Source organism: Capricornis sumatraensis, chromosome 8 (assembly GCF_032405125.1).
Source record: "Capricornis sumatraensis isolate serow.1 chromosome 8, serow.2, whole genome shotgun sequence".
Taxonomy (NCBI): domain Eukaryota; kingdom Metazoa; phylum Chordata; class Mammalia; order Artiodactyla; family Bovidae; genus Capricornis; species Capricornis sumatraensis.
In genome coordinates, this window is record NC_091076.1 from 72,026,110 (window position 1) to 72,045,139 (window position 19,030).

Genomic DNA, 19,030 nt, shown 5'->3' on the forward strand with positions numbered 1-19,030 from the left:
GGGACTCTCTCCCCACCGTGGTCTCGCTGGCGGGAGTGGTTTATTCTCACTCTGGCAGTATATGCCTGCTTGGCCAGTCCCAGGAAACCACGGGGATGAGAAACCAACCAGAACCCCGGGGGTTAAAATACCGGGACGTGCCCAGGAGACTGGACCACATTATTCATCTGTTTCAGAGTCCTTTCCTTTCCTTTCTTCCTCTCATTTTCCGCCATTTGATGTGGGCTAGCAATGGGGTGACTTGGGGGTTTCCCTCCAAGTTTGTGCTTTTCGAGCTGGGGGATCGTCCTGTCCTCCGTGAGGCGTGTGGGTGGAGCTCTTCAAAGGGCTGGAGCTGCCTCTGCTTGCGCCGCTCCCTAGTTAGTTTCATTTCTTCGGAACTGTAAAGAAAAGAACAGTGATAGCAGGACAGAGCTCAGAACGCGGGGTCTCCCGGTCCCTTTTTGGAGAATTTGGGTTTTTTATTCCCAGGGGAAGTGGTAACAGTGGTGATTCGGTTTGAGGTTCCAGGTGGAAGTAAACTCCCGCCAAGGAGAGGACTGGAGTCTCAGTGATTGTTTCACAAGTGGGCCCAGTGACCCCTGAGGCTAGACCCACTCCTGCTTGAATGTTTTAGTGAAAGCTAAACAGTCCCCTTGCAAATTTGAATTCAGCAGTTGTTACTTGCCATGGAATGTAACACAGGCTTCCCCGGTGCCTCAGATGGTAAAGAATCCACCTGCCAATACAGGAGACCCAGGTTTGATCCCTGGGTCTGGAAGATCTCCCGGAGAAGGGAATGGCAACCCTCTCCAGTGTTCTTCCCTGGAGAACCCCATGGACTACAGTGGGCTTACCGTTTCTGTGTCTGCAGAGTCAGACACAATTGAGCGTCTAACACTAACACACATGGAAAGGGTCATGGGTCAGCTTCAAGCGGAGCAAGACAGGGAGACTGAGGCACTGGAAAGCGATGCTGAGGCTCGTGCCCTGGGCTAGTGGGCTCCCGCCTCGCAGGGACCTGCATGCCTCTCAAACTTTGTGGAACATGCTTCTGCTCAAACAGGTGAAGGAGGGGACTTGTATTTTTGAACCCAGGCCAGCTGATTACAAACCTGAACTCTTCCCTCTCATATGAAGCCATGACCGTACAGCTAAATCCCAGGATTTCTGCCCCAAGATGAACACTCTATATTCTAGGCCAGTACCTCCCAAACTTTAATGATGGGGTTGGGAATCTTACTACAGTGCAGATTTTTATTCGGAGGGTCTGGGTGGGGAATGAGATTCTATATTTACAACCTGTTCCCAGTATCAGCAGCCAAGCTTCTGGTCCATAGAGCACAGGTGGTGGCGCAAGGTCTTTAGGGGAAAAGCGTAGGTCGGTCACTAAAGGGGCAGAGATGGTTGGAGGCTTCCAATACGAGTGTGTGATTAGAGGGAAATGGACAATACTGACCTGCAGAGCCCAGAAATTCTCAAAGCTGCTGGGCTTTGTGAGTAGCACATTTGTAAAGATTGGTCACCTTGCTTGGATAGCTTGCCTGGACCACCTTTGGGTGTTCCCAAAAGTCTCACTTCCTGACTTCCAGCACAGGCACGGTTTACTTCCAGTAAGACCTGACTGTCTCAGCAGGGATGCTGTGTGGCAAGCCCCCAGGTTACAAGTCAGAGTCACTTGTGCGATCTCAGGTGATGCTCACAAAAGCCTCTGTGCTGGAGGTGTCTTCCTCCCACTTTCGACATAAAAACCCCAAGGCTCAACCAGGCAGACCCTGGTGCAGGACCATCAGAGCTGAGACTGGAACTTGTGGCCTCTGCCTCCTGGGCCTGTGCTCTTGCCATGACCTTTGTTGGTGATCTACTCTCCGGCCATTGGAGAGTCAGAAAGCCAGTCCCACTCAGCCGGTCCCTGCAGGAGACTGGAGAGCTTGCTTTTCTGGGGTGTGAGGTGAAGGCTGTGGCGCCCACATGCTCTTACCCTTCTCCCCACCACCACCCCTGTCCCGGGTGGTCCTCACACCAAGGGACCCGGGGTGCCGCTGGGCCTCACCTGCAAAGTTGACAGTCACAGCCACAATGATGATGATGATCCCCATGATGATGAAGGTGATGCTGAGCATCCCGGCCAGGCGGCCCAGCCTCCGGGCCCCGTCCAGGTCCCCCTGTTGCACGCTACTTCGAGACTGCAGAGAGAGGGTGATAGAAACCCTGTCCTCAGCAGCCTTGCAGGGGGCCCCTTGCCTGAGCCGGCAAACACATCCCGGTCCCCGCTGCAGCCCACACTTGAGCAGCTCCTCTAGGGGAGAGGCAGAGGCCTCCTTCAGGAGAAATGGCCTGGACTCAAGTGGCCAGACCTCTTGTGGGGATCCCTAACCAAGCTTGCCCATTGTTGGCTGGGGGCAGCTGGAAACATAACCGAGCAATGCTGGGCATTATCTCAGGATCTTAGTTCCCCAACCAGAGATGGAACCCATGCCCCCCTGCAGTGGAAGCACGGAGTCTTAACCACTGGACTGCCAGGGAAGTCCCCAGGGTGTTATCTCAGGACAGGGATGGGCAGGATGGTACAGTAGAGACTGCAGGCCTGGGAGGGTGAACCATGTCCAGGCCATGCTGAGCTGGTGGGAAAGATAAGCCAGGCCCCCTTGGACCCCCGCCTAAGGCTCACTCCTGTAGCCGCACTAAGGCAGCCTCTGTGACTTTTTCTATGGCCCAACATACCTGCCTCCTTTCCTCTGTGAGCCCCCTCTTCCCATAAAAGGAAAGAAATCACTGGTCCTCCCTCCCCCAATTTCCCACCCACATCACAAGCCCACTTCCCAGATCGCACTGGAAAGGTGAGGTGTCTTGAGTTTGAACCAGGAAGGCTGGGGCAGGGGTGGAGCCATGGATGGCTTCACAGGGACTGTATCTGATTATTATTATCCTCAGTGAGCTCAGCTTCTCTGGGCCCTATTTGGTTGGGTTAAATCAGGTGGGTACAAGGAGGGGGATGAACAGAGGATGTAGAGACAGAGGGTATCCCGAGGGGCCTGGGAGTGGCTCAGTAGGAGGTATGTCCCAAGCTTGTCCCTGGAGACCCCTCACCACCGCCCAGGGCTGGCTGGTGACCTCTAGATTCCTCCAGCTCTAGAACTTGGACCACTAGAGCAGAAACAGGAAGGAGTCCACTAAAGGTGGTGACTGCTTTCACATCTTGGTCTTTTTACTATTAATTTATTGAGCTGCACCAAGTCTTAATTGTGGGATGCAGGATCATTTTTAGTTGTAGCACGTGGGATCTTGTTCCCTGACCAGGAATCGAACCTAGGCTCTCTGCTTTTGGAGCACAGAGTCTGAGCCACTGGACCAGTGAGGAAGTCCCTATTTGCTTATTCTATGTTCTGATTATTGGAAGCTCCTGAGTTCAGCATGGAAGGGTCAGGTGCCTTGATGATGATGGTGAACAACGATGATGAAGCCTTATTGAGCCCTTGTTTTGTGTCACGTAGCTTGTTAACACCTGTGCCTAAATTACCTCGTTTAGGCTCTGAATCATCCTGTGAGATTGGCAGTGTTGCCCACTTTTGAAGAAGCTGAAGTTCAGAGCAGTAACCCTCCCATCTGTGTTCTCTTCAGTGGTGCACCTGGGTCCTACCTTCATCTCTCAGAATTCTAACTGATCCCTCAGCCCCACCCCCTGGTTCCCTCTGCCAAGCTCCTTCCAGGCCAGCACCACCTGCCCGCTGCAGCGTGCCCTCACTCCCTTTGCCCCAAACCACAGCTTCCTACTTCCCAGATCTGCTCCTTGCCTTGTTCTCCTCCTTCTGCTTGCTTAAGCCCCAATTATTATCAACAGCCTAGAGTTCTCCCACTGAGTCATAGCCCCCTCCCATCCCAACATAGTAATTAATTTCCTCCCCTAGTCAATTCCATTGCAACTGTCCTCTGGAGCTTTGCTGCACCTGCCTTAGTTCCAGGTGCCACTTGTCACTCAAGCCAAGGCAACAGCCTCATGAAGATGTCCCCTTGGCTCCAAGCTCTCTTCCTCTCCTTTCTACCCCCCACACCACCAGTCCATCCTGCAGAAACTCATGCCAGGCCTGGTGCTAGGACCCTGGGAGGCAGCAGTGAACGAGCTTGCATCCCAGTGGGGGCGGCAGGGCACCATCATGACCCCACAAAAGTAAAATTGCAACTGTGGGTAGTGTTTCAAAGAAGAGGTGCCTGGTGCTATGAGAGTTTGTAAAAGGGGAGATTCGGGCAACATTTCCTAAAGGGAGGATATTTGGATTGACATATGAGATTGGAAAGATGCTAAAGCTGAAGCTTCAGTACTTTGGCTACCTGATGCAAAGAGCCGACTCATTGGAAAAGACCCTGATGCTGGGAAAGATTGAGGGCAGGAGAAGGGGGTGACAGGGGACAAGATGGTTGGATGGCATCATCAACTCAATGGACATGAGTTTGAGCAAACTCCAGGAGATGGTGAAGGATGGGGAAGCCTGGTGTGCTGCAGTCCACGGGGTTGCAGAGTCAGACACGACTGAGCAACTGAACAACAAGATGAGAGATGAATCAGAATTAAGTATATTTTTTTTCAAAAGGAAGAAGAGTATTCTGGGCAGAGAGAATAGCATGTGCAAAGGCCCTGGGGAAGGCCCTACATGGCAAATATATAGATGATCAATAAATTGCTATTGACCTAAGGGAGCAGGCAGGACTAGACAAAGGCCAGTGTGGCTGGAGACAGTGAGGAAGAGGAGGCTGCAGAGGTGGGCAAGGCCAGGCCAGGTAGGGCTCTGCCCACACAGGAAGGAGGTTGGTCCTTATCCCAGAACAACGAGAGCCAGTGAGGATGGAAACGTAGGGGCAGAGGATGGTAGGACTGGATACAAGTTTCCAAAAGACCTCTACCCCTGCCATACCCCAGCTGTTGTGGGAGATCCAAAGAGAGTTAAGAGCCGATATAAAAGCTCAGAGAGATAATGGGGGCTGAGGCAATCACTCTTCCTCAGTATCTCCCGTGGCCTCCCATTGTCTGCCGAACAAAGTCCAAACTCAGGTTAGCCTTGCATTTCCTGGTTTGAGCCTCTGCTATTCTCTTCCACGACCTCTGGATCTGAGCTACTCAGGGTATGAGCACTGACTTGCTTTCGCTCATGCTATTTCTTCCGCCTGCATTCCCGCTCCCCCATAACACCACACGTCCAAATCCTCTCCATCCTTCAATGGTGGGCTCCAATTCCACCTCCTCTGTGAAGCCCACCAAGATCCCTGCACTGCAATGGTCATCCTTAGCATCGTCTGAACATTTACCTCATGTCAGGAACTATGCAAGCTCAAGTCCAGACCTCAGTCTCTCTCTGCTCCCCAGGGACATTAGGGCACCAGCTCTCCTTGGTCTTCCCACCCTCTCCTTCTTAACTGTATCTTTTTCTCTCCTGTCTTGAAGAAATCCTCTCTTTATCTCACCCAGTTGTAAGCTCCCTGCTGCCCACAGGACCAAATCCAGATTCCATCTTGTGACAGGTGCCCCCCTCTTGATTTGGCCTTTCTCCGCTTCTGCAGCTGCTTCTCACACCGCACCTGCATGGTGGTCTGGGCTCCAGCTCCGCATCTGTAAAGCCTCCTAATGACAATCCCTGCCTCATAGGAGTGGAAGAGGATAAAAGGCTCTAACAGCTGGCAGCTCAGGTCACTGAACTCAGGACATCAACACCAAGTCAACAATGGGAGGGAAAGGGAGCAGCATGCAGAAAGACTTCTGGGATTTCTAGGAAGTTCAAGTTCTGAAATCCAGGAGCTACCTTGAATCATAATCAAGGGACTCATTGTCGGCTGTAAGTATGGCCTTGGTGGGGGGAAGGGCAGAGGCTTTGAGATGTGTCCTGCACCCCCCACCCCCATTTTTCAGAAAAACAGTTGTCTGTGCAGCAATGATTCAGGACCATGGAGAGAGGCACACGTGTAGCTTCTTGGGTATGAGAGGTGAGGAGGAAAGGTGAGAGAGATGTTTTTTCAGTTACACTGAACCCAGTCGCACTTCTTTAACCACAGAGTGATCAATGATACATGCCTTCAAGCATGAGGGGTGCCATTAAGGAGACACCCTGGAAATGGCCAGATGGATCAGAGCAGACCTAATTGTGGCTGCTTTGTGGTGTCAGGCACGTTATACATTCTGTCCAATGTAAATATCACAACTATTCTGTAAATCTTGGCTTTCAGATCTGTAAAATGGAGGGAAAGTAATTGCCTCTAAGTATGCAGCCCTACCTTTATTATTATTATTATTTTGGCCATACCACATGGCATGCAAGATCTTAGTGCTCCCACCAGGGATCAAACTTGTGCCCCTTGCAGTGGAAGCACAGAGTCCTAGCCACTGGACCGCCAGGGAAGCCTGGAGCCCTGCTTCTACCCGAGAAGTTCTCCACTGCTAGCTGGCCCTCATTTCTGAAGTTCCTCCCCACCCCCCATGAGTTACCAAATGAAGGATCCGTAAGAAAACCCTCATTTCCTTTTTTGAGTAGATTACCAGCTGTTCTCCATCCCTATCAGCTGCATCATCTTCCTCTTACACAAAACAGCTCAAATTGAAGACACAATATAATAATTGCAGTAACAGTCTTAATGACTGAATTAATAGATTGTTTGTGATCGCAGGGGTTGTGGGAATGGTGAGTGAGAAAACGATTTATGAGCTCAGGTTAATACATCAGTGAGGAAAGACGCTGAAAACAAGTGTGAGTGTGGGGAAAGGATGGTGGGGGCGGGGAGGATGGGGTGAAGGGGATGCTGAGGACAACTGCCAGAGGCTGAAACCAGCCAGAGGAAGGAGGCTACAGATCTCAGGAAAGAGCTTCCTCCACCCATGAGGCTCAGGCCAAGGCCCAGCAGACCGCAAGAGAAGAGGCAAGATGTGCCAGGGTCCAGGGCCCATGGTTAAGACTCTGTGCTTCCACTGCAGGGGGCAGGGGTTCAATCCCCACTTGGGGAAGTAAGATCCCACAAGCTGCACAGCACGGCCAAAAACAAACAGAAAGGACGTGCCAGGACTGATCAGTTATCAGCCCTTCCACAGAGATCAAGCACCTCCCAGCTTCTGAAAGCCGAAAGGTGTGCTTCTCCGTGCCTTCTTTGCATCATTCTCTCTGCAAACGTGCAATTCATCCTGAAAGGCCCCTGCTGGGCTGTAGCATGCTTAGCCATGTCTGACTCTTTGCAAGCCCATGGACTGTACTCTGCCAGGCTCCTCTGTCCAGGGGGAGTCTCCAGGCAAGAACACTGGGGTGGGTAGCCATGCTCTCCTCCAGGGTATCTTCCCAACCCAGGGATTGAACCCAGGCCTCCCGCATTGCAGGCGGATTCTTTACTGTCTGAATCACCAAGAAACCCTGAAATGCCCTGACTACAGGTTAACTCCTTCATTGCTTGAGAGAAGGGACAGATTGGTGGGGGGAGCGCCCTAGGGGAGGAGTCAGGGTGGCTGCAGTGGTGGATGGGAGCAGCTGGGGAGATTTAGGGGCTTGAGACAGCAGCAGTTTACCAGCGGTTTCAGAAGTCTGTTAATATCTTAAGCTATATGCCTGCATGCCAGCTGACTATCAGCTCTGGTCAGGGCGTAGCACTCTCATTGAGGAAAGGGATAAATCATAAATGAATGAAAATGAGCCTGCAACATATCAGTTAAATAATTAACTTGTCAAAAATGCCTAAGTAAGGAAGCGATGAAGCCACTCTGGATCTCCGCATCGCTCCCACATGCTGTGGGAACAACTTACAGAGAGGCTGCCACCAAAACCACAGACAGGGCTGCCCACCTCCTCTCGGGATGTAATGAGGGGTGAGACTCCATTATATCCAAATTGCTAAAAGCCGCATTTGCCTGAAAGCCAGATTGGGGCAGGACCCCAATCTCTGGGATCTAATGCCTGATGATCTGAGGTAGAGCTGATGTAATAATAATAGAGATAATAATAATAGAAATATACACAATAATAATAACAGAATGCACTTGAATCATCCTGAAACCATCCCCCACCCCCTGGTCCATGGAAAAATTGTCTTCCATGAAACCAGTCCCTGGTGCCAAAAAGGTTGGGGACCACAGCTCTGGGGGTTTGCTCTTTCCTCTGACATTGCAGTTTCATTCAGCATTAATAATAACAGCAACCACTTCCATTTATTAAGCATTTACTATGTGCCAGGCTCTGGCACACTCATTAGCTCATTTAATTCTCCCAACAGCCCTAGGAGGTAGATGGTTTTATTACACATATTTTATGGATGAAGAAACTGGAGCTAAGGAAGGAAGCTGAGTGGTTTGGATATGGTCATGTGCCTTAAAAGGGATAGAGATGTGATACACACCCAAGTGTATCTGATGCTTGCTTGATCAGCAACTGAAGGCTCACTGCTTGGGGTCCAGCATCTCTCACTGACAGGAGTCCTTGCTGGATCAAGAAGCATGGTTATTTCTCAGCTTGACCCGGAAGTAAAATGGATGAAGCCAGCCTTGCCCTGACTATCCCAGGAGGCTTACGGGAGGTTGTGGGGCTGAGCAGGGCCAGGTCTGGACACCTGTGATCACAGCTCCTGAGATAGAGCCCCTGGTCCCAGCCCTGGTCTCAGCTGGCCCCTGTCAAAGCCACAGTGGGAAGAATGCTTGGTGATCCATTAGTCTTCCACTGATGGAGTGAGCGACAGGGAGGAGGCCACTGGGAGCCAGGGGAGAAAAAGAGAGAAGGGGATTATTCCCTCCCTGCACAAATGCCCAGAAGATCTGGCTTCCCTGGGAGGGACATGCCGTCCTTGTTGCAGAGGTAGATGCAGGGTGGAGCAGGTGAAGAGAACGCTGGATCAGGAGCCAGCTGATGTGCCTCTTACCAGTTGTGTGAGCAAAGGCAAGGCACTGCTCTGCATGCCTCAGTTGCCTCATCTGTTAAATGGGAATGATCAGCCAGACTCTGCCAGCTTCATGTTACAACATGCTCTGTGGACAGTGAGCTCTAGCCAGGGTGTCAGGGCTGCAGGTCTCCTTCCTCCCTGGGGTCAAGGGCTTGATCTTTCACTTGGTAACCAGCGAGGAGACATCAGATGAGGAGCTTTGAAGTCTGTTGCCAGACCTGGAGACACCAGCATAGAGACTTAACTCTCTTTCCTCACTTTCTGGCTCTCCTTCACCCCTGTTGCTATCTGAGTGGGACCACGTGTTTCAACTCTAAATAAATATCTGACCCCCTCCCTCCCTGGGGCATGGGAGTGTCCTATGAACTAGAAAAGTGAATATCACAACAAAGCTACTCACACAAATGTTTTGGTTTCTCAGTGCATATAAAAGTTACATTTATACCTTACTGTAGTCTATTAAGCGTGCAATAACATTACGTGTAAAAAAACAATGTATCGACCTTCATTTTAAAATCTTGCTTAAAAATGCTAACCCTTGGGACTTCCCTGGGAATCTGGTGGTTAAAACTTTGCCTTCCAATGCAGGGGTTTCCTGTTCAATCCCTGGTCAGTGAACTAAAATCCCACATGACTGGAGGCCAAACAACCAAAACATAAAAACAGAAGCAATGTTGTAACAAATTCAGTACAGACTTTAAAAACACGTGCATGCTATGTCGCTTCAGTTTTGTCCAACTCTTTGGACTCTATGGACTGTAGCCCGCCAGGCTCCTCTGTCCATGGGGATTCTTCAGGCAAGAATACTGGAGCGGGTTGCCATTTCCTCCTCCAGGGGATCTTCCCAGCCCAGGGACTGAACCTACATTCCTGTATTGGGAGGCAGATTCTTTTCCACTAGTGCCACCTGGGAAGCCCCGAATGGTATGCTATGTGAATTTTATTTCAAAGCTCTAAAAGAAAAAACCCAACACCAGGGAGACACTGGCCTAGTTTTCTGCCTCCACGTCCTAGCGCTTACTATGTGCTGGGTGCTTTCGCACTTCGCATGGCTCACAGCGGTGTGCTTTAGGCGCTTAGTCATGTCCGACTCTGTGACCCTTTGGACTGTAGCCCGCCAGGCTCCTCCGTCCATTGGCTTTTTCAGGCAAGAATACTGGAGTGGGTTGCCATTTCCTTCTCCAGGGGATCTTCCCGACTCAGGGATCGAACCTGCATCACCTGTGTCTCCTGCATTGGAGGCCGATTCTTTATCACTGCGCCATTGGGAAAGCCCCTTGTGTGGCTCATACAACTCTATAGTTTAGGTATTATGTTGATACCCATTTTGCGGATGGGAATACTGAGAATAGAGGTTTGAGTGACTTGCCTGAGGTCGCACAATACCTTGTGGTTTTGTCTAGCGTGGGCACTTCTTGCAATGTGTTGTAAGGATCTGTTTACAGATTTCTCCCCACTGGACAGGAGGCTTGTGGGAATTGGTGATGGTGTCTGGTTTAGCATCGTATTCCCTGCCCCAGGCCTGGCAACCATCAGACCTGATTCAAGAACCCAAGATGGATGTAGAAATGCACCAGGGGTAGGTTCAGTGGTCCCACAGCTGTGGGCCCAGGTTTCCTTTGACAAAGGCAGCTTTTACCCAGCTCACACTCTGCCACCCCCACCAGAAGATGGATTTTAGCAACAGTTTTCTCCTGGACCCTTGTCTGCTTTCCCTCCCCAAAGCTGGTCTCCCGCACGGGGCTTCTCCCAGTAACCAAGAGCTTGTCCCTACCCAGAGCCACTGGCGGCGATCCCTGTGGCCCAGCTCCGCCTCCATCTGCCCCCCAAGAGCCCCAGGCAGCACAGGAATTTCCTCAAAGGCCTTGCCCAGCCCTGGCTCTTGTTCCCACGCAAATTAGCCAATTGCTGGGACCTGAGAATGTTGTCAGTTTCCCCCTAAAGCCCTGGCAGGTGGTGCTGGGGATTGGGGAAGGTGCCCTTGGCTGGAAACTGGGCCTCCGTGAAGTGGAGAGAGATGTATAAGGAAATAAGGGTTTTCTCAGTGGACAGCGTGGCAGCAGGAAAGACCACATCTCCTGGGGACTGGATGACGGAAAAGTCAATAGTGGAGTCCCTCCAGGGACAAGCAGTCACTGTCTCCCCTCTCAGTGTACCATCCCCTGCTCCTAACATCATTCTGAAAGTTATTCCCTGCCAGCCTCTCTCTCTGTCTGTCTCTCTCAACTTCCTGAAATATGAAATTCACTTGCCAATAGCTACCAACATTTCCTGGGGCTCCTCTGCCAGCAGCCCGATCCCAACAGCTTGGATTGGAGACGATCAAAGGTTATGTACTCAAAACCCTACAACACAAGCATGGGAGACGCAAAGATGAGCCCCCATGCCCCTCCCTGGCCAGGCCAGCCGTGCCCTCTGATACACATGCGTTCCCACCTGTGGCCCAGACCACCCCTCCCGCCCCTGCAGGAAGACAGATTTTGAAATCAGTACAAAGGCAAGGCCCAGATGGCCCTAGCAAGAAGTTCCCCACAGAGGAGCAGCCCTGGCAGGGCTGGCCCCTGGGGCCCGCAGTCCATGGCAGGGAAGCTACTGCTCGCTCTTGGAAACCAGAGTTGCCAGAAGCTGTTAGAACACCCAGGAGGCCCTGGGGATGGGGTGGGGTGGGGAGGTGATGCCTGGCTCCCCTCCTGAGAACACGGGGCCCTGAGACCCCATATTGGCTGCAATCTCTGCTGATTCACAGCCCCACTCAGGAATGACTCCTTGCGACAAAGCCCCCGGCCCCTGCAAAGGCCAGACCCCCAAGCTGGCTGTCCTTTCTGGGCAGAATTTAGCTCCGGGCATCTCTCTGGGATCCCCTTCCCAGCAGGGATGTGTGCAAAGTCAAGCTGTGATGTCCAGGAGCAGAGATGAAGGAGGACAGGAAACTGAAGCTCTGGGGGCGCTGGACCCCTCTCCAAGGGGGAGTAATAGGCCGGCTAAGATGGGGAGTCTCCCCTCCCCACCCCCGGGATCCCAGTTTTTCTCTCAACACCCTAGGTAGGGTGACTGGTACCTGCCAGGGAAGCATGGCTGCTGACCAAAACCAGCCCCCACCCTGTGATGAAGAGCAACACTTACCATGATGGAAAAGATGAGGGGCATGAGGTTGAGGGGCCAGACGGGGCAGAAGCAGGAGGCGATGGCAAGGATGAGATAATCTTTGGGAACTTCTCCGTCCTGGGCATAAGAGGTGGTGGCCGTGGAGGACGCCCGCCTGGAGCTGGCCCGGGAGGATGAGAGGGGGTGCAAGGCCTCCCGGTGCCCCTCGGATATCACCTTGAAGGGCAGGCTGTGGCCATTCTGCTCCAGGTCCAGAGGCCCTGAGAGGGACTTGGATGGCTTCAGGGGCTTATCATCCTGGCCCCCGACCTGCACAAGGAGCTTCTCCATCTCTGGCAGGTCCAGGGGTGAGGCAGTGCCTGGCTCCCGCGCCGGGGAAAACTGAGGCTGTCCGGGGTTGGCCATGCTGGCCTGGGCCTTGGGCTGCTCCAGCTCCAGGATGGGACGAGGGGCTTCCGAGGGACCTCAGCGCACCATTCCTTGGCCTGGACTGGAGGCCTACAGGTCAGGGGCAGACGTGTCACCCAGGAGAGCCAGGGCCAGCCGGGGGGCTGGGAAGGTCGGCTTCTCCAGGCCAGCTGAACTCAGAGGCGGCGGCCAGCCTGCTGCCCCGTGGAGCTCCAGGAAGCTGGAGCCTTCAGCCCCATTCAAGTTTGAGGCCAACCTCGCTGGTGCTGCCGACAGCTCAGATGGGCGGGGAAGGAGCAGAAAGCAGAGACTGCTCCTCTCCTGAGTGAGGCTCGGGCTAAGTCAGGGAGGCTCTGTGTGTGTGTGTGTGTGTGTGTGTGTGTACACAACACCCAGCCTCCCTCCCTCCCTGCCCTCCTCAGAGATGCTTTTCAATTCACTTCTCCCCAGAGAACCACCCAGCAGCATTCTGCCTCTGCCCCAGCCCAGCCCTGCCCAGGTGGCTTGGACCAGCCTCTGGCTCCTGCTGCGGACCCAGGACCCCTCCTCTGCACTGGGGGCTCTGGATGGGGAAGAAAGGCAAAGTGGGTCCAAATGGGTGTGCCTTCACCTGTCCCGGGAGACTGAGCCCTCGGCTCCTCTTCTCCTGGAGCAGCTCCCGCTTCTCCTATCTGCTGTAAAACACTGAACTCTGGACCTATTGCATCCCACCTTGAACCTGACCCCTGCAAGCCCCAGAGATGTCTAGACCAGAGCCAGGCTCCAAGCTCTGGAGGGAGGGGTAGAGTGAGTACTCGTGGGGCCCCTGGAGGAGGATTGTGTCTGCACCCTCTGAATGGGTGTCTGAGCAGCTCCCGAGGGGTGGCAGAGGGGCTGTTAGGGAGGAGCGTTGGCCCCATCTCATGGCCCTTAGGGCTTTTCTGAGGTGCTTTTAAAGACCAGCAAAGATCCTTATGCTTCAGGAGCTCCTTGGGGAAGATGCCTGCTTAAAGGGCTGCGGTCTTGGCTGCCTGTCCCATCTCTCTTAGTTCTCTCACATCTCCTCCATTTCTGCCACCTTCTCTATTCTCTGCATCTCTTTCTACAACCCCGATCTCCCGGCTTACGTGGCCTTATAAGGTGACCCGGAACCACCAGGGTTTGTGTGTGCATCTGGATGCTTGTCTGTGGTTTGGAGGAGGGCGTAGGTCATGTATCGGGATAGGGGTGAGAAATTAGAGGTGAGAAGGAGTCTCAGAGGTTGTGGAGTTCATCTGAGATCAGAGGTTAGGAAACCGAAACCCAGACTCATTTCAAACTGTATCCCAATTAGGCATGAATCCATCACATCCAGAAACTGGTTTGGAGCAAGATGAGCCATTTTAGCAGAAAAAAGCATCTTTGAATTGTGTATCACACTGGCTTCAGAAATGCTGCTTCCAGCAAGAGCCAAGACAAGGTGGAAGAGGGTGTGATGGGCAGAGAGAATGGTGAGCTGGCCACAAAGGGGAAGAAGGGACTGGGCAAGGGGAGTGAACTGGGCCCTTCTGCCCAGGAACTTCTAGAAACATGCTTTTAAAACAAGAGACCTTCAGGAATTCCCTGGCCATCCAGTGGTTAGGACTCCAAGCTCTCACTGCCAAGGGCCTGGGTTCAATCCCTGGTTGCGGAACTAAGATCCCACAAGCTTTGAGGCAGGGCCCAGAATAAAAAAAAACAAAAAAAAATTTTAAAATAAGAGACCTTCTGCAGATGGTGGGAGTTTGGATGCCCAAGAGTCCTAGACTCTAAGTCAGTGCCCAGCTTGGCCAGAATTCCATGTTACAATCTAGAAGCTCACTCTTGGTGGGGAGGGCTCAGGCCCTATACCTACCACTAAACAGCCTAACAGTGCCATAGCCAGCAGCCAAATCTGGCTATAGAGCCCCTGAAATGTGGCTCATCCACACTGAGATATGCTATACATATGAAACACACACTGGATTTCCAACAGTACCAAAAAAATTTAAAATATCTCATTAACACAGTGTATGTAGACTACATATTGAAATGATAATATTTTTGCTATATTGAGTTACATAAACATTTAAAAAATTAATGTCACCTGTGTCTCTTTTCTCCTTTTAATATGCCTACCAGAAAATTTAAAACATGGCTTGCATTGTATTTCTATCGGGCAGCACTGGCCTGAAGGATAGAAGAAACCCGACATAAAGAAGCTTTTTTTAACTCAATAAAAACTGGAAGAAATAAGAAAGAGCCAAGAAGTCCCCAGGGTGACCCATAGTAGCAAGATTACCAGGTAAACGGGTTCCCGGACTAGGGAGCCGGGTTTGCTCTGCACTGTGAGATGCTGGGCTTGTGGCGCCATCTAGTGGCCTGGTGCTGATGAGGGGAAGGACCAGAGATGACAGTGGGGACCAGGGAGGAAGGGGAGAGGCGAGGACAGGAGCGCCTGGTTTGGGCTCCGGGACTGGTGAGCCCAACGCGGCCAGCTGCTCCGGCTGCAGCCTGGTCCTGCCTCCACCTGCAGGTGCCACCTCCCCTCCACCCCCACCCTCAACTGAAGTCTTCACTGGAAGCCCATGGGCCAGGTCCATCGGGCAAAGTGGGTTTGGTGCCCAACGTGTTTTTTAAAAATCCACTTCACATAAAAACGGGGATTACAGACTTTTAACGTGAAGATCTGGGAAGCCTGGGCCCACTTTCTGCAGAGCAGCTAGAAGCTAAGCCCATAGCAGCCTTTAGAAGGGAAGGCGCTGAGCTCCCCCTCCGACTCCACCTGCACTCCCGCCCGTGGGCCCCAGGTGCGGGTCTGTGCTATACGCCCCTGTAGCTACACAGGTGGTATCCGCCCTTCTGTTCTGCTGTGGGCTGACCTCCCTGCTCCCTAGTATGGTTGCAGGTCACTGAAGAAAGTCATTCCCCTCTCTCTGCCCCATCCCCAGTGGGCTGTGAAGTCTTGGGGAGAGGGCAGGTGTGCCCCCAGCTCCCTCTTCATGCGCTTGGCTCACAGTGACGACTGACTGGAGGAACCAGAGGAAGATAAAAGCACCAATCAAGTGCCCAGGGTGTCCACACGGCTGCTAAATCCACCTCTACCTGCCTCAACCTGAGTGCATCCTGGGCTTTTAAGAATTCTGAGATGGAAACAATGGTATGGAAAGTGGACCTGGAGTGCGCGGAGACACAAACCTCAGAAGGTTAGGTCAGTTTGAGCCTAATGCAAGGAGAAGAGGTAAAAAGAAAGAAAAACCCTGTAACTGTGACCACAAGCCATTTTATCCTCAGTATCGCACTGGGTATCGGGAAACCCTGTGGGGCTGACAAGGTAGGAGTAATTAAGCAAATTCCACTTTTCACTGAGGCCCACCTGGGCCCGGCTCCCCTGCTTCAGGCAGCCTTCTGGTGTCTACACACACATACACACATGAGTGCAAAATGTGAGCAGAACTTGATGTGGCCATTCACCTATCAGCAAGCACCCCAGTTTCACATCCAGTGAGGTATGTGTGTGCTAAGTTGCTTCAGTTGTGTCCGACTCTTTGCGACCCTATGGTAGGGACTGTAGCCCACCAGGCTCCTCTGTCCATGGGATTCTCCAGGCAAGAATACTGGAGTGGGTTGCCATGGCCTCCTCCAGGAGATCTTCCTGTCCCAAGGATCGAACCCGTGTCTCTTATGCCTCCTGCATTGGCAGGTGAGTTCTTTACCACTAGTGCCACCCTGCGTCCCTCCAAAGGAATCCTTGCTGTCTATGCTCAAAACGTTTCCCCACTCCTCTTTAGAACGTGCCCTGAGCAAACAAAACTTTCACTTTTAGAAACAATTATCAAGAGCCGAATGGATATTGACCCTGTTTACATCCCCCAAATTCTCTCCATGTCGCTTCCTGCGCCTACCTGTTGGTCCACACTTAGCAGCAGGCACAGACCAGTTTGATCTGCTTTCCCTGCTACCATTGCTGGCATCCTGTTGCAAATACCTGAGTTTGCTTTGCCCAGGCCTCTCTGGTTAAGTATCTGTGTTGTTTCAAGCCTTTCACTGTTAGATACAGTGCCACTGGGACCTCCTTTTAAAAAAAAATTTTTTTTTCCTTTTGAATTACTTTCTTGGTGTATTTTTACTGTGATTTTGCCAAATTGTTCTCTACCAAAAAAAGGAACAGATACACAATACAACTAGGAATCTGTAAATGTGCCCCTTTCTCCACATCTCTGACATTTGGGTCTTAACGATTGTTATTTACTTTTGCTGGCATGTCTCATTCACGATGTAAAAAGTGCTATAATTGTTATTATTCTCTGCCCTTTCCAAGTTAGCACTTTCTCTCTCTCCTTTGAACATTACTTGAGTACTCTGTGGGAATTAATCTTATAGATACATAATTTGTCTTTAGGTGTATCAGTCATGCATCTCTTTCGGCCATGGTTTTTATAGCTCTGACTTCTATGTGTGTCTTCTCTTTCCAGAACTTTCCTTTTTATATTCATTTAATACCTATCCTTGTACTATTTTCCACTACATTTGGATAAACCTATGTGGTCTTGGTTGATAACTTTCATGTCTTCAATAATCAGGGATGTAGCTTCTTTTCACAGCGAATCAGTCATCTTGGAGAACGGATATGGTTTTAGGAGGCAAACAAAGAACTCAAGCAAGGGTTCCAGAAAACCTGCTGTTGCTGCTAAGTCGCTTCAGTCATGTTCGACTCTGTGCAACCCCATAGACGGCAACCCACCAGGCTCCCCCGTCCCTGGGATTCTCCAGGCAAGAACACTGGAGTGGATTGCCATTTCCTTCTCCAATGCATGAAAGTGAAAAGTGAAAGTGAAGTCACTTAGTCGTGCCCAACTCTTAGCGACCCCATGGACTGCAGCCCACCAGGCTCCTCCATCCATGGGATTTTCCAGGCAAGAGTACTGGAGTGGGGTGCCATTGCCTTCCCCGCCAGAAAACCTGGAAGGTGCATAATTAAAGATATTCTGGTCTAGCACCCTTTAAAAATCAGGGAGCGGAGGGGGTACCTGTTAGGTCAATAGATACACATGTGCACACACAAAAATTCACATGTCTACACATTTCTGTAAACATGCCAGGCAAATATTTACTTATCATCTTGTAAATATGCAGATATGTGCCCTCAAACAGATAGCCCGGATGAAACAATGTTAATAACTAATGTGTTGCAGACTTTATAAAATACCTTCCCATGCATTCTCTCCATTTAACAGCTCTACAAATGGAATTGGTCTTAATATTAAATACCTTTCATGCAGTGAGTGATTTCGTAGGCCAGGCGCCATGCTAAGTGCCTTAAATGCATTCTCTCTTTTAGTCTGCAGAACAGCCTATGATATAAGGACTTATTTAGTCCATTATACCGGATGTAAACACCTAGGCTCAAAGCCCTTAAGAGGATTTGCCAAGGTTACTCAGCTGCTAAGTAAGGAGACAATACTTCCACATCCTCAAACTGCCTTCAGAGTCTGCAGCACACTCCCCATCTCACCTGCAGGGGGTGCCCTCTCCCTTCCAGAGCTGACCGTGCAAGCCAGGGAAGAACCCTCATTTCTTCTAATCCTGGAACTCCGAAAAGCAGGACTTGATGGTCATTTCTATCATGTTTCCAGAGAATACAAACCTGAGGCTGAAGCAAGGTGGAAGCACTGTCCAGGCTTGTCTGTCAGAAAATTATAATATGCAAACACTACCAATTGTGGAACACCTTCTAATTGCCAGAAACCGCCTGATGAAAGAAGGTTAATACAGCCATCGTGAGGTGGAGCCACCTGTGTCAGAGGTGAACCCCTCCCCCACCGCCCCGCCCCAGCCTTAGAGAGGTTAAGTGGGCACACATGTATTAAGTGCAGAACAGAGCCTGGATCCCAGGACAGCCTGGCTCTTTCCTTTCTGCTGTCAGACCATGGTACTGCCTCTTCCTGACAGGGGACGCTCAGTGGGCAGCCCTGGGGCCAGGGCCCCACATTTTGCTCCTGGTGGGGCCCCAAAAGCCCACTGCCCCAGAGTCTAAGGCTCTTCATGATCTGTGACTTGGCCACCCACCCTGTGAAATGTGGAGCCCTGGGGTCTGTGGGCCTGGGGACCGGATGCCAAGTGTGCCAGCCAGGGTCTCACTTGCAGAAAGCAGAGACGCCTGTAATTAGGACGATGAGCCTCATCTCAAGTGCTCTGGGGACCCCTCACTCCTCCCTGGGAGACTGTGGGCATCTCTCCAGCCTCTGTGGGGTCCCGCATTCTGAGCTGTGGAACTCCCCCTGCCCCCAGCTCTCCAAGGAGACCAGCAAGCCCTCAGGCTTTCCCTGTCATGTCTGGGTCCTCATAGCAAGCAGCACCAGCGATGTGAGCCTGGTCAGTGAGGCTGGACGTGAGCTCGGGGTGCTCATCTTAGAGACAGAGCAGCTGTCCAGCCTTCTCAAGGGGGGCCAGCTGCCGCTCCCTCTTCTGCAGCAGCCTTGGCCCAAGCCCCACTTTCCTGCATTCCAAATCTGCCCCTCATCACAGAGGCACAGTCCACACTCCCACTCTTCCCCGGGAGCCTCATCCGCCCATCGCTTGGGGTACCAGGGGGATTTACTGATGCCCCCCAAGTCCTTGGCCCTGCCCCCAGCTTCCTTCCCTGAGAATGGCCCACAGCCTGCTC

At 51.8% G+C, this 19,030-nt stretch overlaps 1 protein-coding gene across 1 annotated transcript; it reads right to left on the minus strand.

Moving 5' to 3' along the window:
* Positions 1-366: 366 nt before the first annotated feature.
* LOC138082615 (trafficking regulator of GLUT4 1) lies at positions 367-12,384 on the minus strand. Its single transcript, XM_068975823.1, has 3 exons — positions 11,998-12,384; positions 2,035-2,165; positions 367-469 (listed from the first exon to the last, which is right to left on the minus strand). Exons 1-3 carry the CDS (start codon positions 12,382-12,384, stop codon positions 367-369), a joined length of 621 nt encoding a protein of 206 aa, XP_068831924.1.
* Positions 12,385-19,030: the final 6,646 nt, after the last annotated feature.

Bases quoted from the DNA above. Each gene is read 5' to 3' on its own strand.
- LOC138082615 (XM_068975823.1), bottom strand. From the start codon at position 12,384: ATGGCCAACCCCGGACAGCCTCAGTTTTCCCCGGCGCGGGAGCCAGGC. The intron at 2,166-11,997 runs GTAAGTGTTGCT...CTCTCTCTGCAG, and splicing joins CCCTCATCTTTTCCATCATG to TCTCGAAGTAGCGTGCAACA. The intron at 470-2,034 runs AGGTGAGGCCCA...ACCACTTCCCCT, and splicing joins GCTGTGACTGTCAACTTTGC to GGGAATAAAAAACCCAAATT.